The 25732-nt window shown below is 47.2% G+C and overlaps 2 protein-coding genes across 2 annotated transcripts in view; both read right to left on the bottom strand.

Moving 5' to 3' along the window:
* The window catches only part of LOC144496856 (uncharacterized), a 41018-nt gene extending 38788 nt beyond the window's left edge, over positions 1-2230 (bottom strand). Inside the window, exon 1 of the mRNA XM_078217423.1 lies at positions 2072-2230. Coding sequence (XP_078073549.1) covers positions 2072-2138 — 67 coding nt within the window. The 5' untranslated portion in view covers positions 2139-2230. The remainder of the gene's footprint in view (positions 1-2071) is intronic.
* A 5470-nt stretch (positions 2231-7700) lies between these two features.
* Positions 7701-24355, bottom strand: LOC144497661 (zinc-binding protein A33-like). Its single transcript, XM_078219104.1, has 7 exons — positions 24332-24355; positions 20632-20976; positions 20139-20234; positions 12709-12942; positions 10544-10566; positions 10341-10459; positions 7701-8365 (listed from the first exon to the last, which is right to left on the bottom strand). The coding sequence occupies exons 1-7, from the start codon at positions 24353-24355 to the stop codon at positions 7830-7832; spliced, it is 1377 nt and encodes a 458-aa protein (XP_078075230.1). The 3' UTR covers positions 7701-7829.
* Between the last annotated feature and the right edge of the window lie 1377 nt (positions 24356-25732).

Here is a 25732-nt window from a genome sequence, read left to right as displayed (position 1 = left end):
TCCACGCAGACAGTGACCCGAGTCAGGAATCGAACCCAGGTCCCTGGAGCTGTGAGGCAGCAGTGCTAACCACTCTGCCACAGTGCAAAGTAATAAGGAGAGTTAGCAATGACTTGATGGTGGCAGTACTCTCATCTCTGAAGCAGAAAGGCGTTGTTCCAGGCCCTGCTTCAGAGCAGTTTTAATTTTGGGCCGTTATTGAAACTTTGATCAGAAACTACTTACATGTCCTCTCTTGGGTGAAGCCAGTGTCACAGGGAGTCGGCAGAGTTTGTTATTGTCCACATTACGCTATCTCTGATATTGTACAGCCAGACCCGTGGTTTACAAACAATTCCAATTTTTGTTGCTGCATTTAAGTGGGGGAAATGACCGTGTGAGCGACCTACCAGTCTTATTCCACACGCTTTTAACCCTCCACCAAACAAGATCGCATCAGAATGAGTGTGAAGGTTAGATTTGCTCTTTCATGAGTTGATATCTGGCCCAAAGCTGTTCCTCTCTGTCTACAGTCTCAAAATGTTTTAAGACTGATATTGTATAATATAACGATATTGTATAATATAACTGACATAAATCCTGCTTATATTTCAGTCCACACACACACCCACACATGCACACACACCCACGTACACCCACACATGCATGCTCACTCTCACAGATACACACTCTCACATACTCATGCACACACTCACATATACACACATTCTCACACTCATGCATACATAGTACCCACACACACCACACACACACCATCACACATCACCACCACACATCACCACCACACATCACCACCACACATCACCACCACACATCACCACCACACATCACCACCACACATCACCACCTGGTTGTATTCATTTGTTGTTTATTCTTTCAGGGTGCGTGGTACAATGAGATGCGAATATAATTAGACAATACTCTTGACGAACCTGGGATCAAATCCCACAAGTGAAATTTAAATTCCATTAATAAATTTGAAAATAAACCAGCCTCAGTAATGATGACTATAATAGTACTGATTGGAGAGCAGTGAAGAAAGAATTCTGGGCTTTATTAATAGGGGCATAGAGTACAAAAGCAAGGAAGTTATCCTGAACTTATATAAGACATTTGTTAGACTCTCTCGGCAGCTTAATTCACTTTGTTGGCCTCCAGCCGTCATGTTGCTGCCCTGGTGGGTGTTCATGATGTGGAGATGCTGGCGTTGGACTGGGGTAAACACAGTAAGAAGTTTAACAACACCAGGTTAAAGTCCAACAGGTTTATTTGGTAGCAAAAGCCACACAAGCTTTTGGAGCCCCAAGCCCCTTCTTCAGGTGAGTGGGAATTCTGTTCACAAACAGGGCATATAAAGACACAAACTCAATTTGCATGAATAATGGTTGGAATGCGAAATACTTGAAGACTTAAAACTTGGTTAGCTGTAAGTATTGTGTCTTTATATGCCCTGGGGGTAGGGGGGGGGGGGGGGAGTGGATGTGAGATGGAGGGATAAGGAGCAGTACTGTGGGAATAGTACTGCTATAAGGAGGGTGGCACGGTAGCACAGTGGTTAGCACTGCTGCCTCACAGCTCCAGGGACCTGGGTTCGATTCCCAGCTTGGGTCACTGTCTGTGTGGAGTTTACACATCCACCTCGTGTCTGCGTGGGTTTCCTCCGGGTGCTCCGGTTTCCTCCCACAGTCCAAAGATGTGCGGGTTAGGTTGATTGGCCGTGCTACATTTGCCCCTTAGTGTCCTGAGATGCGTGGATTAGTGGGTAAAATATGTAGGGATATGGGGGTAGGGCCTGGGTGGGATTGTGGTCGGTGCAGACTCAATGGGCCGAATGGCCTCTTTCTGTACTGTAGGGTTTCTATGATTTCTACTGAATTTTCTCAGAGGTGCTGGCCACTGCTCCCCTTGTTCAGACACCCTGCAGCCCCTTCCCCCACCCCAATCCCACAGACATTCCCACTTCACTGCTTGTCCGATTCCAGGGTCTCTTCGGGGTATTCACTTCCCGGCCATGGCAGAGATATTCCCACAACAGCAACAAAAAGTCCCCTCTCCGCCCTCCCCGCCTTACCTGCTGCCGCCGCTCGTTCAACACACACGGCGAGTTGGAGAAAACTCCACAAATTGGTGGCGAACATTATCCAGCGCGAATAACGAATAGAAAAAGCCTTTCCGCTTGGAAAGGGCGCGGATTCCGCAAAGGAAGTATAATCACACTGCCCTCATAGGCAGGGACGAGTTTAAATACGCCCTCCTTCATTTCCAACTCGGAAAACTTCTCCAATTGTCTCATTGCTGCCCTCTGCCATCCATTCTATTCTTCCCTCCCATTTCACTTGCTCAGTATCCATTCAATTTTTATCTTTTCAGTCCTCCTGCCCTGGACCTGAGTGGAATTCACCTCTCTGAGTCACAAGATCGCTGCTTCACATTCTGCTTCAGAGCAGAAACTTTCAATCTTGGCCATTCTAAATTGCCCCTTAGTGGGCCAACATGTGTAGATTAGGGGGATTGGCCATGCTAAATTGGATTGGCCATTCTAAATTGCCCCTTAGTGGGCCAACATGTGTAGGTTAGGGGGATTAACAGGGTAAATGGGGGCTGAATGGTCTCATTCTGCGCTGTAGGGATTCTATGATTCATGCCCTGCCCTGGGTGAAGCTAGCATGATGTGGAGATGCCGGCGTTGGACTGGGGTGAACACAGTAAGAAGTCTCACAACACCAGGTTGAAGTCCAACAGGTTTATTTGGTAGCAAATACCATAAGCTTTCGGAGCGCTGCTCCTTCGTCAGATGGAGTGGAAATGTGCTCTCAAACAGTGCACAGAGACACAAAATCATGTTACAGAATACTGATTAGAATGCGAATCCCTACAACCAGCCAGGTCTTAAAGGTACAGACAATGTGGGTGGAGGGAGCATTAAACACAGGTTAAAGAGATGTGTATTGTCTCCAGACAGAACAGCTAGTGAGATTCTGCAAGTCCAGGGGGCAAGCTGTGGGGGTTACTGATAATGTGACATAAATCCAACATCCCGGTTTTGGGCCGTCCTCATGTGTGCGGAACTTGGCTATCAGTTTCTGCTCAGCGACTCTGCGCTGTCGTGTGTCGTGAAGGCCGCCTTGGAGAACGCTTACCTGAAGATCCGAGGCTGAATGCCCGCGACTGCTAACCAAGGCGGCCTTCACGACACACGACAGCGCAGAGTCGCTGAGCAGAAACTGATAGCCAGGTTCCGCACACATGAGGACGGCCTAAACCGGGATGTTGGGTTTATTTCACATTATCAGTAACCCCCACAGCTTGCCTCCTGGACTTGCGGGCTGTCCTGTCTGGAGACAATACACATCTCTTTAACCTGTGCTTAATGCTTCCTCCACCCACATTGTCTGTACCTTTAAGACCTGGCTGGCTGTAGGGATTCGCATTCTAGTCAGTATTCTGTAACTACCAAATAAACCTGTTGGACTTTAACCTGGTGTTGTGAGACTTCTTACTGTGAAGCTAGCATCACAGGGAGTCGGCAGAAGTTGTCATTGTCCATGCTACGCTATCTCTGATATTATACAACCAGACCCAATTCCATTTTGGGCTCTGCATTTCAGTGGGGCAAATGACCATGTGAGCCACCTACCAGTCTCATTCCACACACTTTCAACCCTCCACCAAGCAAGGTCTCATCAGAATGACTGTGAAGGTTAGATTTGCTCTTTATTGAGTTGATATCTGGCCCAAACTGGAAGACCCCATATTCGGCCTGTTCCTCTCTGTCTGCAGAATGGTTCAAGGGGTCAGAAACGTCAGTTATGAGGATTGATTGGAGAGGTCAGGACTTTTCTCCTTGGAGAGAAGGTGGAGAGGAGATGAGAGGGAAATATTCAAAATGACGAGGGGGCTGGGACAGAGCAGGTCGGGAGAAACTGTTCCCTCCCATAAAAGGATCAAGAACACGAGGGCACAGATTGAAAGTTATTTGTAAAACAAGTAAACGTGATGTGAGAGGAAACTTTTTCACACAGCGAGTGGTTTGGGGTCGGGAATATTCTGCCTGGAAGTGTGGTGGAGGCAGGTTCAATCGAGACATTCAAGAGGGCATTGGATGATTATTGAATGCGCAGAGGTACGGGGAAAAGGCAGGGGAATGGCACTAAGTCATGATGCACATTTGGAGAGACTGGCGCAGACACAATGGGCCGAATGGCCTCCTACTGTGCTGTAACAATTCTGTGATAGCAAACTGTTGGAGACCAGCTTTGGACACGGGTCTCAAGCCGGCTTCTTTCACCTTGTTGGCCTCCAGCCGTCCTGTTGCTGCCCTGCTGGGTGTTGGCAGACCACCCCACACTTTGAGAAACCACAATGGCACAAATGATTTGATTTTGCTGGGCCAGGTCTGCAGCAGTGGCATGGTGGCACAATGGTTATCCCTGCTGCCTCACCAGGGACCCGGGTTCAATTCCAGCCGCGGGTGGAGTTTGCACGTTCTCCCCGTGTCTGTATGGATTTCCTCCACGTGCTCCGGTTTCCTCCCACACTCCAAAGCTGTGTGGGTTAGGTGGACTGGCTATGCTAAATTTCCCCTTAGTCAGGGGGATATGTGAGTTTTTGGGATAGGGCCTGGGTGGGATTGCTGTGCAGGCCCAATAGACCAAACTGCTTCTTATTTTCATTCATGGTACATGGGCGTCGCTGGCTGGCCAGCATTTATTGCCCGTCCATAGTTGCACTTGGAGAGCCATAGAGAGTCAACCACATTGCTGTGGCTCTGGAGTCACATGTAGGCCAGACCAGGCAAGGACGGCAGATTTCCTTCCCTGAAGGACATTCGTGAACCAGATGAGTTTTTCCGACAATGGTTTCATGATCATCAGTAAATTCTTAGTTCCAGAAGTAGGGGAGATCCTAAATGAATACTTTGCGTCGGTACTCACAAAGGAGAGGGATGTGTTGACTGGGAGTGTCTCGGAGGGGAGTGTTGACCCGTTCGAGAAAATCTCCATTACAAGGGAGGAAGTGTTAGGTTTTTTAGGAAATATAAAGACTGACAGGGCCTGATGGAATCTATCCAAGGCTGCTCAGGGAGACGAGAGATGAAATCGCTGGGCCTCTGACGCAAATCTTTGTCTTGTCACTGGACACAGGTGAGGTCCCAGAGGATTGGAGGATAGCTAATGTGGTCCCGTTATTTAAGAAGGGTAGGAAGGATAACTCGGGAAATTATAGGCCGGTGAGCTTGACGTCCGTGGTAGGGAAGTTGTTGGAGAGGATTCTCAGAGATAGGATGTATGCGCATTTAGAAAGGAATAAACTCATTCACGATAGTCAGCATGGCTTTGTGAGAGGGAGGTCATGCCTCACTAACCTGGTGGAGTTTTTTGAAGAAGTGACTAGAATGGTTGACGAGGGAAGGGCTTTAGAGAGAGTGCAGAGGAGGTTTACCAGGATGTTGTCTGGTATGGAAGGGCTTAGTTATGAGGAGAGATTGGGTAAACTGGGGTTGTTCTCACTGGAAAGACGGAGGATGAGGGGTGACCTAATAGAGGCGTATAAAATTATGAAAGGCATAGATAGAGTGAACGGTGGGAAGCTTTTTCCCAGGTCGGTGGTGACGTTCACGAGGGGTCATAGGTTCAAGGTGAGGGGGGGGCGGGGGGGAGGTTTAACACGGATATCAGAAGAATGTATTTTACACAGAGGGTGGTGGCCGCCTGGAATGCGCCTGGAATGCGCTGCCGGGCAAGGTGGTGGAAGCGGACACACTGGGAATGTTTAAGACTTATCTAGATAGTCACATGAACGGAGTGGGAATGGAGGGATACAAAAGAATGGTCTCGTTTGGACCAGGGGGTGGCGCGGGCTTGGAGGGCCGAAGGGCCTGTTCCTGTGCTGTATTGTTCTTTGTTCCCCATTCCTGTTCTCCTTGAATGGGAGGGAGTTCCTCATTCTAACCACTCTCTGGGTAAAGATGTTGGTCTCGAATTCCCGATTGGATTTGTTAATGACTATCTTATATTGATGACCTCACTAAATCCAGCCTCCAGTTTAAAGGCAGCTGACAGAGCAAGTGGCCATTCACAGCACTGCCAGCAGATGGCGGGGCTGCTCCATGTAAAGCCCTTCCTGCCAACATGGGAAAAGTGCCCATCAGGATGAGGGAGTTCAAGGGGGGGATTTCAGGAAAAGCTTCTTCACACAAAGGCTCCGGCACTATAAAACCAAAGTCAGTAAATGTGGTTTCGATACAGATCAGCGATGATCCAACTGAACGGTGGGACAGACTGGAGCATCTCACTGCCCCGATCTCTTTTGTACAATTATCCTCTTTGCTCTGACTTGATGGTTTGAGTTATTAGGAGAGGCTGGATAGACTGGGACTTGTTTCCCTGGAGCCCAGGAGGCTGAGGGGTGACCTTATAGAGGTCTATAAAATAATGAGGGCATAGATCAGTTAGATAGTCAACGTCTTTTCTCAATTTTAGGGGAGTCTAAAACGAGAGGGCAAAGGTTTAAGGTGAGGGGAGAGATACAAAAAAGTGTCCAGAAGGGCAGTTGTTCTCACTCAGAGGGTGGTGAGTGTCTGGAACAAGCTGCCAGAGGCAGTAGTAGAGGTGGTACAATTTGTCTTTTAAAAAGCTTTTGGACAGTTACATGGATAAGATGTGTATAGAGGGATATGGGCCAAATGGGGGCAATTGGGACTCGCTTAGTGGTAAAAACTGGGCGGCATGGACAGGTTGGGCCGAAGGGCCTGTTTCCATGCTGTAAACCTCTATGACTCGATGAGGATATCAGGATAATTTATTTGAAAGATGGGAGACTTGTAAATGTTGGGAGTCAGAGGGATTTGGGGTGAAGCAGAGAAAGTTAACAAGCAGATACAGTGAACAATTAGGACGGTAAATGTTATGTTCGCCTTTATTACAATGGGGCTGATGTATAAGAGTATAAGTCTTGCTGCAATGAAACAGCGACTGGGTGTGGTCACAGTTGGGGGACTGGGCACAGTTTTAGTCGCCTTACCTAAGGAAACCTAGACTTACCTTCGAGGCTGCAATGAAGGTTCACTGAATAGATTCTTGGGGTGAAAGGGTTGTTCTGACTCTATATGAGGAGAGAGTGAGTACAATGGATCTGTAATCTTTAAAGTTTAGAAGAATAAGGGGTGATCTTATTGAGACAGACACAATTGTTCGGGATCCTGACAGGGTTGATGCTGAGACTGCTCTAGAACTCGGAGTCACAGAATCAGGATAAGGGGTCGGCCATTTAAGACTGAGACGAGGAGAAATGTCTTCACTCAGAGAGAGTTGTGAATCTTTGGGATTCTCTACCTCGGTGAGCTGTCAGTGAGAATATTCAACCCAGAGATCGATATCTTCTTGTCTACAAAGGGAGTGAAGGGATAGGGTGGGAAAGTGGAGTTGATGTTGATATGTCCTCCTCCAGAACCTATTCTGACATTCTTATTCCTAATTCATTCTGCACATTCTCTGAATCAACAATCTGCACAGTCCAGTCTGCAAATAAAACCTTAATTAAATGGAGCAAATGGAAATGGCTTTACAATGAATTGTTCGGGACTGGGCACAGTTACCACAATTCATTGTATTACAGCCCAATGTGTCTGGGTTGTCACAGATTGAGATCGGGACAGTTTGAGAAGCTGAGTTAACTTTACAGTAAACTCCAAACTGCAAACACACTCAAACACCCGGCCACACTCCCCAATATCGCGCAGCAGAGAATTGGGACAATGTGACTTGCTTGGGCAGTGGGTTAGACAGCACACAGCACCATCCTGACATCAAAAACCATGTCTGAGTGTGTTAGCGAGTGAGCAGTGTGAGTGGCTCAGAGTTATCACCAGCGTCATGATCACAAGGATTAAAGATGGGGTAGAGTTTCTCGGTGAATGTGTCAGTGAATGTGTACAGGTGAGACATGTCCTCAGCATCGCAAAATGACACCTGTCCCCCCTCATAATCCAGGGAAATTCCTAACTTCCGGGGTTTCACTTTCAGCTGGGAGATGACATCCGGGATTTTCAATAATTTGCAGTGAGGACACCAGCCGATGACCCAGAATCCATTCTCAGTTGAAGGAATGAACTTTCCTTTCCTGTTGACAGACTCTCTGCAGACACCCACTACACAGTCAGTCTTGTTTCCAAGCCCCACCTCCCAGTAATGTCTCCCTGATATGAAACCTTGGCAGTTCAAAACATACAATTTTTCATTAAATCTTACCAGTTGATAAAAAAAAATAAGAAGCACCCTGTCCACAAACCTCACACTGATCTGATCCTGGGAAATGATGAGTCGGTTGTTTGCTGTGATTGGATCCAGGGTGAGAGATGCTGGAACTGGAAGAGAACATAAATGGGAAGCTGTTACTATAAGAAAAACAGGAGTGAATCACGAGACGTGTACAGAAGGTGATAGGACATCCCCACTTTCCTCAGCCCAGGAACTGGAGAACCTCAGGGACAGAGCATCTGAAGGAATTTCTCTCCATTCGCTCAAGGCCCATTCACCCATTCCCCCTCCCATACTCCCAGACCCACATCACGTTCTGGCCCTGCAACTTCTCAAACTTAATATTCTGACTCCCGTGTCTCCACATCCTCCCCTCTCTGTATCTCTGTCACCTCCTCCAGCCCTGCAACCCCTCTGAGATCTCAGGCCAGGGGGGCGAGCTCTCCAACTCTTCTTCAACTCCTACGTGGAATTATTGGTATTCACTCAAAACCAGTGGAACTCACTCGGAACCAGTTTGTGAGGAATATTGACGAACAGAACTCTGACCTGCCACTAACAGACAGAAAGATAGAAAATGTACAGAATAATGAGGACAGCAGCAACATGGATCTGAAACTGATCGAGAGACAGCAAACTGAGAGAAGTGGTGGACAGCTGTTTCTTCAGACAGGGGGAGATATATAGTGGGGGGGTCCACAGGGTCAGTGTTAGGATCCCGCCTCTTCCTGATGTATATTAATGACTAAACCTTGATGTACAGGGCATCATTTCACAATCTGCGGATTACAGGGCAGGTTGAGAGCACGGTTAATAAAGCAACAGCATCCTGAGCTGTATTAATAGGGAATAGGGAGTAAAAAGCAAGAAGATTATACTATATCTGCACAAAACACTGGTTCAGTCCGAATTGGAGTATTGTGTCCAGTTCTGGGAGCCACACTTCTGGAATGTGAAGTTATGAGATGCAGTGCAGAAAGATTTACCAGAACGGTTCCAGGGATAGGAACTTCAGGTATGTAGATAAATTGGTGAAACTGAGGCAGTTCTACATGGAGCTGAGATGGCTAAGAGGAGATTAGAAAGAGATGTTGAAATTCATGAGGGGGCTGGACAGAGTAGATCGGGAGAAACTGTTCCCATTGGTGGAAGGATGGAGAACCAGAGGAGAGAGAATTGAAGTGATTGACAAAGGAAGCCACAGTAACGCGAGGAGAAACCTTTTCACACAGCCAGTGTTTAGGGTGTGGAACGCACTGTGGTGGAATCAGATTCAATCTCAGCTTTTGAAGAGAATGGGATCATTATCTGAAGAGGAAATATCTGCAGAGTGAGAGAGAGAAGGTGGAGGAGTGGGAGCAGGTGAATTGTCTTGCAGCGAGCCAGCAGGAACACAATGGGCCGAATGATCTCCTCCTGTGTTCACTGGTGAAACTGCAGCTTGAGTATTGTGTACAGATTTGGTCACCTTACATCAGGAGGGAGATACTTTCATTGGACGCAGTTCAGAGAAGCTTCACTGGATAGATTCCGAAGATGAATAGATTGTCTTCTGAGGAAAGGTTGAGCAAGTTGGTCAAAACTCATTGAAGTTTAGAAGAATAAGAGGTGATCTTCTTGAAACATGTGAGATTCTGAGGGGGTCCCTTTGACAGGGTAGATGCTGGGAGGGTGTTTCATCTCCTGGGGAAATCTAGATCTGGGCGGCAAAGCTTCAATAAAAGGGTGATATAAGATGGTGATGAGGAGGAATTTCTCCTCTGAGAGGGTCATTAGTCTTTGGAATTCTCTTCCACAGAGAGAGCAGTGGAGGCTGCTCATTGACTACAAGGCTGAGTTGGATAGATTTTTGATCAACAAGGGGGTTAAGGGTTACGTGGGGTGGTGGTGGGGGGGGGGGGGCGGGGGGTAAGTAGAGTGAAGGCCACAAGCAGATCAGTCATAATCTTATCCAAAAACAGAGCAGGTTCACTGGGCTGGATCACTGCTGCTCTTCTTTCTTATGGTCATTCCATCAGTGTGTCAAAGCCCATTAGTCACGTGGATAACAGTACGGAGATGGCAATATACAGAGAATGATACCTGGTGAAATCACTGCTCTCATTTCCCTCCACACATTGATGTATTTGAATGGTCCACCATCGATACCCACAGGTAACTGAGTGGAGACAGTTCCAGCCTCGTGAAACTCCATCTGACTCCTGTAAAAACAGGTCCACAAATCAGTCTGTGTGAGAGAGACAGCAGCGATCACATCGCAAAACTGTTCCTTTAAATCTGCTTACCTCTTCACAAGGTCTTGTATATCCTGAGGAGACAGAAACAGAATGGATATTATTTTTTTTAATTTCAAAAATATACTTTATTCACAAAAAAAAACTCTCCAATAAAACATTGCAAAATTACAGATCCAAAAGTCATAAACAGTGCAAAAAAGAATCATTTTAACAGTACAATACTGTGCTTATTTACAAAACATTACATTTTGTTACATTTCATTTCTTAAAACTATATACATGTGTCAGAGTTTACTGTGTGCCGTTATTTTTCAGGTTGGCACACAGTTACGCAGGCCGAGGGCATTCTACAGTTACCGGGCCCTCGGTCTGCCTCGGTTGAAAGGCTTTACACGGTGGCCTTTCCCCATTGTGCCTTTGCGCTGGCTGCCCCAAGCTTGAGCGCGTCCCTGAGCATGTAGTCCTGGACCTTGGAATGTGCCAGTCTGCAACACTCAGTCGAGGACAAATCTTTCAACTGGAAGATCAGCGTGTTTCGGGCGGACCAAAGCGCGTCCTTCACCGAGTTGATGACCCTCCAGCAGCAGTTGATATTTGTCTCGGTGTGCGTCCCCGCAAACAGCCCGTAGAGCACAGAGTCCTGCGTCACCGAGCTGCTCGGTACGAACCGCGACAAATACCACTACATCTCACTCCAGACCTTCTTTGCAAAGGCACATTCCACAAGGAGGTGTGCGACCGTCTCATCACCCCCGCAGCCGCTTCGAGGGCAGCGTGCGGTGAGGTTGAGACCTCGAGCGTGCATAAAGGATCTGACGGGGAGTGCCCTTCTCACCACCAGCCAAGCCAGGTCTTGGTGCTTGTTTGTGCGTTCTGGTGATGAGGCATTCTGCCAAATGACATTGACAGTCCGCTCAGGGAACCATCCGACAGGATCTGCCGTCTCCTTTTCTCTCAGGGCCTCAAGGACATTACGTGCTGACCACTGCTTGATGGCCATGTGGTCAAAGGTGTGTTTCCGGAAGAATTTCTCCACGAAACAGAATGGATATTATTGAGTCTGATTAGAACAAGGGGTCACAGGTATAGGTTGAGAGGCGGTAGATTTAAAACTGAGATGAGGAGGAACGACTTCTCGCCGAGGGGGGTAAATCTGTGTAACTCGCTGCCCCGTGGCGCGGTGGAGTCGGAATCATTAAATAGTTTCAAGGAGATGGATATATTTCTGATTTAAAAAACGGGTTAAAGGGATATGGGGAACAGGTGGGGAGGTGGATTTGGGACCAGGGAGAGATCAGCCATGATCTGATTGGATGGCAGAGCAGGATCGAAGGGCTGAATTGCCGACTCCTGCTCCTAATTCCTCTGTTCCTGAGCTCAGATTAAAGATCTGTTGCTGTAAATCTCGGAGAAATTATGAGGGGGGAACAGAATGGAGACACCGAGGAAATAGCTTTTCCTTTCATTCCCACTCTGAGCTCATTATCTCCATGTGACCCATCTCTTGTGTCCCTCTATTCTATTCCCAAATATTCCTGATCACCCAACCACCCCTCCCGGTGCCCATGTCCAGCTGGATGTTCTGTCCTCAGCAGCTTACATTCTTATCTATCTGATCGTAGCCCCCATCACCCCGGTGCTTGGTGACCTCCACTGGCTCCCAGCTCAACAACGTATTCATTGAAAACATTCTCAACCTCGTTTTCAAATTCCTCCCTGGCCTCACTCTGTGTCTGTGATCTCCTCCAGCTCCACAACGCTCGGAGACATCTGCACTCCTCTAATTTGTGTCTTCTCTGAATCCTCGATTTCAATCCCAACCCCATTGCTGGCTGTGTCTTCAGTTGAATCAAGCGTTTGCAGGGTCAGGAACAGCAGAACCCGCAGCACAATAAAGATCTACCTTCTACACTTCAACAATGCCCCTTAACCCCATCCTCAGAACAGCCCCATCTGCCCCAGTGTAAATCCCTCCAGCTACCAGCACAGTTCTCTCTGAATCCAAACATCACTCAGTGCTGTGGTTACACTGTGTATAGGAATCACACTGAGATTACCTCACCCCATCTCCCATTGCACCCTCACTGACAGCAGCAAGAGATAATCATCCACCCAATCAGACTGAGGCCAAACCCAGGCCCAGAGGTTAAAGGTCAGTGTGTCAGCCCTCAGTCCCCCAATATTCTCCTGGACAAGGCAAAGAGGTTTTGTACCTTGAGGAACTCTGGAGCCTCTTGTATCTCCAGCCTGGATTGAAGATCTCTTATTGCTCCTTCAACAGAAGACATTTCATCCAAGGTTTTCTTTAAATTGTTCTCCATTTCCTCAAATATTTTATTGCTTTTTCGCTCCAACTCTGTTTTCATCAGCTCTTCCTTCTCAAACAGGAACTTGTGCATCTTTTCAAATTCACTGCGGATTTCATTTCTCAGTCTCTCAACTTCAGTCTGGAACAGATTGAATACAGAGCGGAATAAACAATGTCTGTAATCCCAGTGTCCCTGGCCTCTGCCCATTCACTGCACGATCAGCTGTTTGATGGAATATTCGGCGTGTGGGAGTGAGTTACAGCTGAACACAGTAAAATTATACCAATGGTTTCTGATAAAATATAAGAGAGCAAGGAGTGAGTTACTGAGAGAAAACTAATCGAGGGGTTCAAATTTATACATGGATCAATGTTTACCTGGTAGTTCATTACAGACTGGAATCTAATCAAGGGTTCAAATGGTTTATTTATAGAATAATGGATACCTGGGAGTGAGTTACAGACTGGAATCTAATCGAGGGGTTTGGATGGTTTATATATAGAATAATGGATACCTGGGAATGAGTTACAGACTGCAATCTAATTGAGGGGTTCAGACGATTTATATGTAGAATAATATATACCTGGGAGTGAGTTATAAATTGAAATCTAATCGAGGGGTCCAGATGGTTTATATATAGAATAATGGATCCATGGGAGTGAGTTACAGACTGGAATCTAATTGCGGGGTTCAGATGATCTGTATGTGGAATAATGGATACCTGGGAGTGAGTTACAGATTGGAATCTAATCAAGGGGTTCAGATGGTTTATATATAGAATAATGGAGACCTGGGAGTGAGTTGCAGACTGGAATCTAATCGAGGGGTTCAGATGGTTTATACGCAGAATAATGGATACTTGGGAATGAGTACGGCATGAGGGCGGCACGGTAGCACAGTGGTTAGTACTGCTGCTTCACATCTCCAGGGAGCTGGGTTCGATTCCCGGCTTGGGTCACTGTCTGTGTGGAGTTTGCACATTCTCCTCGTGTCTGCGTGGGTTTCCTCCGGGTGCCCCGGTTTCCTCCCACAGTCCAAAGATGTGCGGGTTAGGTTGATTGGCCATGCTGAAAATTGCCCTTAGTGTCCTGAGATGTGTAGGGTGGAGGGATTAGTGGGTAGATATGGGGGTAGGGCCTGGGTGGGATTGTGGTCGGTGCAGACTCAATGGGCCGAATGGCCTCTTTCTGTACTGTAGGGTTTCTATGATTTCTTCTATGATTTATATGAGTTACAGACTGGAATTCAGTTGAGGGGTTCAGATAGTTTCTATGTAGAATAATGGATACCTGGGAGTGAGTTACAGACTGGAATCTAATCAAGGGGTTCAGATGGTTTATATATAGAATAATGGATACCTGGGAGTGAGTTACAGACTGGAATCTAATCAAGAGGTTCAGATGGTTTATATATAGAATAATGGATACCTGGGAGTGAGTTACAGACTGGAATCTAATCAAGGGGTTCAGATGGTTTATATATAGAATAATGGATACCTGGGAGTGAGTTACAGACTGGAATCTAATCAAGAGGTTCAGATGGTTTATATATAGAATAATGGATAGCTGGGAGTGAGTTACAGACTGGAATCTAATCAAGAGGTTCAGATGGTTTATATATAGAATAATGGATACCTGGGAGTGAGTTACAGACTGGAATCTAATCAAGGGGTTCAGATGGTTTATATATAGAATAATGGATACCTGGGAGTGAGTTACAGACTGGAATCTAATCAAGAGGTTCAGATGGTTTATATATAGAATAATGGATACCTGGGAGTGAGTTACAGACTGGAATCTAATCGAGGGGTTCAGATGGTTTATATATAGAATAATGGATACCTGGGAGTGAGTTACAGACTGGAATCTAATCAAGGGGTTCAGATGGTTTATATATAGAATAATGGATACCTGGGAGTGAGTTACAGACTGGAATCTAATCAAGAGATTCAGATGGTTTATATATAGAATAATGGATACCTGGGAGTGAGTTACAGACTGGAATCTAATCGAGGGGTTCAGATGGTTTATATATAGAATAATGGATACCTGGGAGTGAGTTACAGACTGGAATCTAATCAAGAGGTTCAGATGGTTTATATATAGAATAATGGATACCTGGGAGTGAGTTACAGACTGGAATCTAATCAAGGGGTTCAGATGGTTTATATATAGAATAATGGATACCTGGGAGTGAGTTACAGACTGGAATCTAATCGGGGGTTCAAATGGATTATAGACAGAATAATAGATACTTGGGAGTGAGTTGCAGCCTGGAATATAATCGAGAGGTTCGGAAGTTTGACATATAAAAGAATGGATCCCTGGGAATGGGTGACAGACTGGAATCAAATCAAGACGTTCAGATGGTTTATATATAGAATAATGGATACCTGGGAATGAATTACAGACTGGAATCTAATCGAGGGGTTCAGATGGTTTATATCTGGAATAATGGCATGAGGTCTGTGTTACTGACTGGAATCTAATCGAGGGGTTCAGATGGTTATATATAGAATAGTGGATATCTCGGAGTTAATTACAGACTAGAATCTAACCGAGGGGTTCGGATGGTTTACATACAGAATAATGGATACCTGGAAGTGGGTTACAGACTGGAATCTAATCGAGGGGTTCTGATGGTTTATATAGAGAAGAATGGATCCCTGGGAGTGAGTTACAGACTGGAATCTAATTGAGAACAAAGAACAAAGAACAATACAGCACAGGAACAGGCCCTTCGGCCCTCCAAGCCCGTGCCACCCCCTGGTCCAAACTAGACCATTCTTTTGTCTCCCTCCATTCCCATTCCGTTCATGTGGCTGTCTAGATAAATCTTAAACGTTCCCAGTGTGTCCGCCTCCACCACCTTGCCTGGCAGCGCATTCCAGGCACCCACCACCCTCTGTGTAAAATATGTCCTTCTGATATCTGTGTTAAACCTCCCCCCCTTCACCTTGAACCTATGACCCCTCGTGAACGTCGCCACCGACCTGGGGAAAAGCTTCCCACCGTTCACCCTATCTATGCCTTTCATAATTTTATACACCTCTATTAAGTCTCCCCTCATCCTCCGTCTTTCCAGGGAGAACAACCCCAGTTTACCCAATCTCTCCTCATAACTAAGCCCCTCCATACCAGGCAACATCCTGGTAAACCTCCTCTGTACTCTCTCCAAAGCCTCCACGTCCTTCTGGTAGTGTGGCGACCAGAACTGGACGCAGTATTCCAAATGCGGCCGAACCAACGTTCTATACATCTGCAATATCAGACCCCAACTTTTATACTCTATGCCCCATCCTATAAAGGCAAGCATGCCATATGCCTTCTTCACCACCTTCTCCACCTGTGACGTCACCTTCAAGGATCTGTGGACTTGCACATCCAGGTCCCTCTGCGTATCTACACCCTTTATGGTTCTGCCATTTATCGTATAGCTCCTCCCTACATTATTTCTACCAAAATGCATCACTTCGCATTTATCAGGATTGAACTCCATCTGCCATTTCTTTGCCCAAATTTCCAGCCTATCTATATCCTTCTGTAGCTTCTGACAATGCTCCTCACTATCTGCAAGTCCTGCCAATTTTGTGTCATCTGCAAACTTACTGATCACCCCAGTTACACCTTCTTCCAGATCGTTTCTATAAATCACAAACAGCAGAGCTCCCAATACAGAGCCCTGCGGAACACCACTAGTCACAGGCCTCCAGCCGGAAAAAGACCCTTCCACTACCACCCTCTGTCTTCTGTGACCAAGCCACTTCTCCACCCATCTAGCCACCTCCCCCTTTATCCCATGAGATCCAACCTTTTTCACCAGCCTACCATGAGGGACTTTGTCAAACGCTTTACTAAAGTCCATATAGACGACATCCACGGCCCTTCCCTCGTCAACCATTCTGGTCACTTCTTCAAAAAACTCCACCAGGTTAGTGAGGCATGACCTCCCTCTCACAAAACCATGCTGACTATCGTTAATGAGTTTATTCCTTTCTAAATGCGCATACATCCTATCTCTAAGAATCTTCTCCAACAACTTCCCCACCACGGACGTCAAGCTCACCAGCCTATAATTACCCGGGTTATCCTTCCTACCCTTCTTAAATAACGGGACCACATTAGCTATCCTCCAATCCTCTGGGACCTCACCTGCGTCCAGTGACAAGACAAAGATTTGCGTCAGAGGCCCAGAGATTTCATTTCTCGTCTCCCTGAGCAGCCTTGGATAGATTCCATCAGGCCCTGGGGATTTGTCAGTCTTTATATTCTCTAACAAACCTAGCACTTCCTCTCTTGTAATGGAGATTTTCTCCAACAGTCCAACACTCCCCTCCGAGACACTCCCAGTCAACACATCCCTCTCCTTTGTGAATACCGACGCAAAGTATTCATTTAGGATCTCCCCTACTTCATTGGGCTCCAAGCATAATTCCCCACTTTTGTCCCTGAGAGGTCCGATTTTTTCCCTGACAACCCTTTTGTTCGTAACGTATGAATAAAATGCCTTGGGATTCTCCTTAATCCTGTCTGCCAAGGACATTTCGTGACCCATTTTTGCCCTTCTAATTCCCCGTTTGAGTTCTTTCCTACTTTCTTTGTACTCCTCCAGAGCTCCCTCCGTTTTTAGCTGCCTGGACCTAACATACGCCTCTCTTTTCTTTTTGACCAGTCCCTCAATTTCCCTGGTTATCCACGGTTCTCGAATCCTACCCTTCCTATCCTTCTTTTTTACAGGCACATGCCTGTCCTGCAGCCCTAACAACTGTTCCTTAAAAGACTCCCACATGCCAGATGTGGATTTACCCTCAAACAGCCTCTCCCAATCAAGAGCTGCCAATTTCTGCCTAATCCCACTAAAGTGAGCCTTCCCCCAATCCAACACCTTACCCTTGGGACACCACTCATCCTTTTCCATCACTATCCTAAAGCTAACAGAATTGTGGTCACTATTTGCTACATGTTCCCCTACCGAAACTTTGAAGACCTGACCGGGCTCATTCCCCAGTACCAGGTCCAGAATAGCTCCCTCTCTAGTCGGGCTATCTACATATTGTTCCAAAGAACCCTCCTGTACGCATTTTACAAATTCCTCCCCATTCAGAATCCCAGCTCTCAGCGATTTCCAGTCTATACCAGGGAAATTGAAGTCTCCCACGACAACAACCCTATATTTCCTGCACCTATCCAGTATCTCCTGATATATCCGTTCTTTCACTTCCCTTAGGCTGTTGGGGGGCCTGTAGTATACCCCCAACATAGTGACTGCGCCCTTCCTGTTTCTAAACTCCACCCAAAGTGACTTGTTACACGACCCCTCTGAATTGTCCTCCCTCTGCACCGCTGTAATATGCTCTCCAACTAATACTGCTACTCCCCCACCTCTTTTGGCCCCTCCTCTGTCTCGCCTAAAACACTTGTACCCCGGAATATTCAGCTGCCAGTCCTGTCCCTCTTTCAACCAAGTCTCTGTCACCGCAACCACATCCAAATTCCTCGTGAGCATTAAGGCCTTAAGTTCGTCTGTCTTACCTGCTACGCTCCTTGCATTGAAGTATAAGCACTCCAGACCTCTAGGCCCAGTGAGGTCATCCTCCCCCAGAGTGCTCTTCTCCTTTGCCAGCCTTGTCCCAGCCCCAAGCTCGTCCCCAGCCTCTACACTTGTAGACCTAATATTTTGATCCCCACCCCCCTGCCATACTAGTTTAAACCCCCCCGAACTGCACTAGCAAAACTCCCAGCCAGGATATTCGTGCCCTTCCAACTTAGTTGTGACCCGTCCTTCTTGTACAGGTGCCATCCTCTCCTGAAAACTTCCCATTGATCTAGGAAAATGAAGCCCTCCCTCCTGGACCAGTACTTTAGCCAAGCGTTCAATTGTACTATCTCCCTATTCTTAGCCTCACTGGCACGAGGCATTGGGAGCAGCCCAGAGATGGCCACCCCGGAGGCCCTACATTTTAGCCTATTTCCCAACTCCCTGAATTGCTCTCGTAGGATCCCCCTGCTCTTCCTATCTACGTCATTTGCACCAATGTGTACAATGACATCCGTTTCTTTATCTTCCCCTTTTAAGATGCCTCCTATCCGCTCGGAGACATCCATTACCCCAGCACCAAGTAGGCAGACTACCATCCTGGAGTCCCGTTCGCACCCACAGAATCGCCTGTCCGTGCCTCTAACCGACGCATCCCCCACCACTATTGCTCTCCTAACCCCTCTCTTTCCTTTCTGGGACACAGAGCCTGACTCTGTGCCAGTGACCTGGTCACTGTGGCTTACCCCTGGAGAGTCATCCTCCTCCACACTATCCAAAACAATATACTTGTTTTGGAGGGGGACAACCACAGGTGACCCCTCCACTAATTGCTCACTCCCCTCCCCTCTCACACCTGTCGCCGAGCCCTTCCTATTATGAGAGACAGCCACTGGAGTACTCTCTAGTACGTTACCCTTCTGACCTTTACTCCTCCTAACTGTGACCCACGTGGCTTCCTCCTGATGCCCCGGTGTAACTAGTTCCCTATAACTCATGTCAATTATTATCTCATTCTCCCTGACTTGACCAAGGTCAGCAATCTGCAGCTCCAGTTCCGTGACGCGGTCCCTCAGGAGCTGCAGTTCCACGCACCTGGCGCAAATGTGGTCCTCCGGGAGGCTAGGTGTTTCCAGGGACTCCCACATCCCACACCGGAAGCACCGAACTGGCCTATCACTCATAGTTACCCTTATCCTATATAGGTTTGAGGGGTTCTGAGGGGTTCAGATGATTTACATGTAGAATAATGTATACCTGGGAGCGAGTTACAGACTGGAATCTCATCAAGAGGTTCAGATAGTTTCGATCTAGAATAATGGAATGGGGTCTGTGTTCCAGACTGGAATCTAATTGAGGGGTTCAGATGATCTACATGTAGAATAATGGAAACCTGGGAGTGAGTTACAGATTGGAATCTAATCAAGGGGTTCAGATGGTTTATATATAGAATAATGGATACGTGGGAGTGGGTTACAGACTGGAATCTAATCGAGGAGTTCAGATGGTTTATATATAGAATAATGGATATCAGGGAGTGAGTTACTGACGAGATTTATTTTGTCAATCGTTGAGATTGGGTGTTGTGATAAAATTAGACCTTTATACATTGTTGCCATATTTTGCAATTTACAGACGCTCCCTTACAGTCCAGTTCAGGGAGCAGCTGCAATGTGATTTGGACCCCAGCATTTTATTCAGTAAAACTCTCTCCCTCTCTCTCACTGTGTGAGAAGCTCACTCACTCACAATGACAAACACAGGGAACATTACACAAAGCCTAAAGGACACTCTCCTACCTTCATCTGTGAAATGCCATCCTCTCCTTCTCTTTTCCTGTGAAGACTGAGGTCCATTTGCTTCTGCAGAGTCCCCAATGATGTTTCTAACTTGTTCTGGAAGACAGAAAGGACACAAAGAGGGTTGTGAAAGGGAACACTCGCTAACAGCACCTTCTGGAGGAGTTTGCTGTGTTTAAATCCACTCACACTGGTGAAGGAGAGAAGGAGATATTCCCAGGATTGGTCACTCTCAATGTTTGGGATGAAAGGATTAAGAAATTTAGTAAAAACTTTGTGTTAATTCCGCCTGTTGCAATTATCCTCCTCCAGGTCCATTCCCCTCCTCCATCAACCTTCCCCTCCCCTCAACCCTCTCCACCTCCCTCTCCCCATCCCTCCCCCACTCCCTGCAGCCCCCCTTCCCTCATCCAACAAGCCCCCCTCTCACTCTGTTACTTACTCCCCTGTCCCTCTTTCCTCCCTTTCTGTGTCAGTGGCACTGATCCAGTACCTTGTATATCTGGGCTGCCTCCTTTATTGGGATCACACTGTGCATCTTGTGAGCTCTGGACATGCCACACACCAGACAGATGGCTCTCTCTTCATCTTCACAGAACAGTTTCAGCTTCTCCTCGTGTTCCTGACAGTAAAACTCCTCCTCTGGCTGTGTCACCTTCAGCACTCTGAGCTTCTCCACGATGTTAGCCAGGGTGCGAGCGGGCCTGATGTTCCTCTGGGTGAAGACCTGTCGACACTGGGGGCAGGAAACATCTCCCGGGACCTTCTCCCAACTCTGGGAGATGCAGCTCCTGCAGAAGTGATGTTCACATTCCAGAGACACGGGCTGGGTGAATATCTCCAGTAAGAAGTCTCACAACAACAGGTTTAAGTCCAAAAGGTTTATTTGGTAGCAAATACCATAAGCTTTCGGAGCGCTGCCCCTTCATCAGATGGAGTGGTTATCTGTTCTCAAACAGTGCAAACAGACACAGAAATCAAATTACAGAATACTGATTAGAATGCAAATCTCTACAGCCAGCCAGGTCTTAAATGTACCGAAAATGTGGGTGGAGGGAGCATTCAACACAGGTTAAAGAGATGTGTATTGTCTCCAGATAGAACAGCCAGTGAAATTCTGCAAGCCAAGGAGGCAAGCTGTGGGGGTTACTGATAATGTGACATAAATCCAACATCCCGGTTTAGGCCGTCCTCATGTGTGCGGAACTTGGCTCTCAGTTTCTGCTCAGCGACTCTGCGCTGTCGTGTGTCGTGAAGGCCGCCTTGGAGAACGCTTACACACGACAGCGCAGAGTCGCTGAGCAGAAACTGATAGCCAAGTTCCGCACACATGAGGACGGCCTAAACCGGGATGTTGGATTTATGTCACATTATCAGTAGCCCCCACAGCTTGCCTCCTTGGCTTGCAGAATTTCACTGGCTGTTCTATCTGGAGACAATCCACATCTCTTTAACCTGTGTTGAATGCTCCCTCCACCCACATTGTCTGTACATTTAAGACCTGGCTGGCTGTAGAGATTTGCATTCTAATAAGTATTCTGTAATTTGATTTCTGTGTCTGTTTGCACTGTTTGAGAACAGATAACCACTCCATCTGACGAAGGGGCAGCACTCCGAAAGCTTATGGTATTTGCTACCAAATAAACCTGTTGGACTTTAACCTGGTGTTGTGAGACTTCTTACTGTGTTTACCCCAGTCCAACGCCGGCATCTCCACATCATGAATATCTCCAGGCAGATGGGGCAGGTTAGTTCCTGGGTGAGATCCGGAGATGCCATCCCAGTGCTCAGAGTCTCTCTCTGTCTCTCTTCCCTGTTCCACCTCTTTCACTTTCAATTCTTGTTCGGAGCTGCACTTCCTGGATCTGACTTCACGTGATCAGAGACACTCTCAGTGCAGGAAGTCTGTAATCCAATCAAACTGAGCCCCGTTATTGTGTCTGGAGCCTTTTTCACTTTATAAAGTCAGCTTTAGAACATTCTCCCTTTCCCCTCTATAAACATACTCCTTAAAACCCCCTCTCCCCCCTCAATCCCAACACTTGTGAGAAACTCAGCAATTTCTCAGTTAAGATTGAGGCCATTCTTCCAGCTGTCTCTGCTCCTGACCCCTCCCCCAGCCCCCTGACCCAATCCCCCCTCCCCCAGCCCCCTGACCCAATCCCCCCTCCCCCAGCCCACTGACCCAATCCCCCCTCCCCCAGCCCCCTGACCCAATCCCCCCTCCCCCAGCCCACTGACCCAATCCCCCCTCCCCCAGCCCCCTGACCCAATCCCCCCTCCCCCAGCCCACTGACCCAATCCCCCCTCCCCACAGCCCACTGACCCAATCCCCCCTCCCCCAGCCCCACTGACCCAATCCCCCCTCCCCCCAGCCCACTGACCCAATCCCCCTGACATCTTTCTCTAGTTTCCCTTCTCTCTGTCATCCCCAAGACCTTTCCAAATCCAGCTTCCCCCTGGGACCTTCCTTATCCTCACTCCCCTCTCTCCCATTATTCAATAAATAACATGTGACGCCTCTGACTTTGCAAAGTCCCACCCCCATCTCCACCTTCCCCCCTTTACTCTACAAACTGGGATCAGAATCCGGGATCCGGGATGCTGAAACTGGGACATCAGTGGAGAGCGGTGAGGAAGGTTTCTCCTCCGGCTCCCAGGACTGATCTCCCTCCACAATCCAGGCACCATCCCCGGTTAAAGATTGGATTTGTTTCTATCTGGGCTTTGGGGTTATCATTAACTCGATGAACAGGAACAATCCTGTGTTCCAGCTTCTCATTCCTCAGTTGCTGCACATTATCTCGCTGTGGGGAGATTGGCTCTGGACGATCACATTCACCTCAATTATTTTTGTCTGATTTACATCCCTGTCGAGTCCCTCTGGATGTTTCACTGCATGAAAGGCGCTATATAAATGTAATTTGTTTGTTAGCTCTTACTGAATCAAAGTGTTTCTGTTTCAAACTCTCCTGAGGTGAGTCTTCAGTCCCAGAGACCCTGACACACACACTGACACAAACACCCTAACACACTGACACTTACACACACACTTACACGCACACGCAGTCCATCACACACACCAGCCTCCCGTCCAGTGGCTCCATCTACACTTCCCGTTGCCTCGGAGAAGCAGCCAGCAAAATCGCGGACCCCTCACACCCCGGACATTCTCTCTTCCATGTTCTTCCTTCTGGACAGTAAGAAGTCTCACAACACCAGGTTAAAGTCCAACAGGTTTATTTGGTAGCAAATACCATTAGCTTTCGGAGCGCTGCTCCTTCGTCAGATGGAGTGAAAATCTGTTCTCCAACAGTGCACAGAGACACAGAAATCAAGTTACAGAATACTAATTAGAATGTAAATCTCTACAGCCAGCCAGGTCTTAAAGGTACAGATAATGTGGGTGGAGGGAACATTAAACACAGGTTAAAGAGATGTGTATTGTCTCCAGACAGAACAGCTTGTAAGATTCTGCAAGATCAGGAGGCAAGCTGTGGGGGTTACTGAAAATGTGACATAAATCCAACATCCCGGTTTAGGCCGTCCTCATGTGTGCGGAACTTGGCTATCAGTTTCTGCTCAGCGACTCTGCGCTGTCGTGTGTCGTGAAGGCCGCCTTGGAGAACGCTTACCTGAAGATCCAACGCTGAATGCCCGTGACTGCTGAAGTGCTCCCCCACAGGAAGAGAACAGTCTTGCCTGGTGATTGTCGAGCGGTGTTCATTCATCCATTGTCGTAGTGTTTGCATGGTTTCCCCAATGTACCATGCCTCGGGACATCCTTTCCTGCAGCATATCAGGTAGACAATGTTGGCCGAGTCGCAAGAGTAGGTACCGTGTACCTGGTGGATGGTGTTCTCACGTGAGGTGATGGCATCCGTGTCGATGATCCAGCACGTCTTGCAGAGGTTGCTGTGGCAGGGTTGTGTGGTGCCATGGTCACTGTTCTCCTGAAGGCTGGGTAGTTTGCTGAGGACAATGGTCTGTTTGAGGTTGTGCGGTTGTTTGAAGGCAAGAAGTGGGGATGGCCTTGGCGAGATGTTCGTCTTCATCAATGACATGTTGAAGGCTCCGGTCCTTTCCGGACTGGGAATTACCCCAGTCCAACGCCGGCATCTCCACATCATCACATTAACAGACCAGGAACTGGGACATGGACTGCACAATAACATCTTTAAATTCCTGTTCACCTCCTGCTCCATCAGTTTGTTCATGTTCCGTTTAAACAAATCGTGATGCTGAATCTGCTATTGTCTCCCCGTCAGTCTGCAATCATCTTGCGAGACATGTTACTGAGACAGTAATGCTGGTGAGAAGGATATTCGACTGGGGTGGCAGCACGCAATGGGAGGTAGTGAATCAGCCTCTTGTTGAACACTCTGTGCAATGTGCCTTTCCATTGCCTGCCACTGGGTGTCACTGTGAGCACATATACTGCCATCCAGCCCCCACTTTAAAATATTGCTTCAGCTGAAACAAGGGTCTGGAACCCCTCACCAAACCCAGTCACAGTGAGTACAGCACTGAACTGCTGGGCACGGAGCCTCTCTCTCCATTTTAAGACTGTTGTGGGGGACCCGAGGTGACCAGAACTGTCAGGAAAACTTAGACAATCCAAGACTCACGGAGCCAGTGTTTCTGAACCAAAGATGTAACTTTATTTAATTAGCAGCTGCTCGGAGATCATCAGAGGGTGGAGTCAGCTCTCGATCGAGCAGCCAGAACTCTCTGAATAGATCTGACCTTTACAATTCTGAACAGAACAGTTATAGGTTTTCCTATCAATCATTCCCACCATATCTTAGCTTTAAATTAATCATCTTTAACATACACCTATCAATAATAATACCTGTCATGTACCTCAGCCAATTGCATCTCACCATCCAGCACAGTGATATCTCATTTGTCCATGAAATCCAGACACTAATTCCTATCTTGGCTAAAGTTACTTCCCCGTTGCCAGGTTACCCGAGATGCTCACTAGAGGGGTCAAAGTTAATGTTCCCACCCAATCATTGCCAAACTGGATAGACAGGTGCTCCCACATCCGGGCACATTTCCACCTTGAGTCTGGACAAGGAAAACACCTATTCATAAAATTGCAACATGTGTTGCTGCATAAGAAACTTCCGGAGATGAATTTTGCAAAGTACAGGATTCCCAGGCCTTTGGTTCTGAACTATTCGCCTTTCCCATCATACCTTGCGGTTACCTGCCTTCGGCTGAAGTGAATAATTCATACCACACTTAAAATACATTTAAAATATCAGCATATATGTTTAAATCATAATTACTTGTTTAATTCTTTTACTACATTCACATGTGTGTAATCTCTTCTCTCATTAGCCGACAATCTTGTTTCCAGAATCATTTAACCCTTTGCTATTAACCCTCTCAGTGTCTGAGTCTCGACTATCGTAAAACCGGATTGATTTGTGAGAAATTTCCCACATCAAACCCCTTCCCCATTCCTGTTCTCCTTGAATGGGAGGGAGTTCCTCATTCTAACCGCTCTCTGGGTAAAGATGTTGGTCTCGAATTCCCGATTGGATTTGTTAATGACTATCTTATATTGACGGCTTCACTAAATC

Source organism: Mustelus asterias, chromosome 8, assembly GCF_964213995.1.
Source record: "Mustelus asterias chromosome 8, sMusAst1.hap1.1, whole genome shotgun sequence".
Classification (NCBI taxonomy): Eukaryota; Metazoa; Chordata; class Chondrichthyes; order Carcharhiniformes; family Triakidae; genus Mustelus; species Mustelus asterias.
This window is presented reverse-complemented; position numbering and strand designations above follow the sequence as displayed.

What these genes read in the sequence shown, in the direction of transcription:
- LOC144497661 (XM_078219104.1), bottom strand. Translation starts at nt 24,355, where the DNA reads ATGAACAAACTGATGGAGCAGGAG. An exon ending in AGGCAGCCCAGATATACAAG is followed by an intron (nt 20,235 to 20,631) that starts GTACTGGATCAG and finishes TCTGTCTTCCAG; the next exon opens with AACAAGTTAGAAACATCATT. An exon ending in ATACAAGACCTTGTGAAGAG is followed by an intron (nt 10,460 to 10,543) that starts GTAAGCAGATTT and finishes CTGTTTTTACAG; the next exon opens with GAGTCAGATGGAGTTTCACG.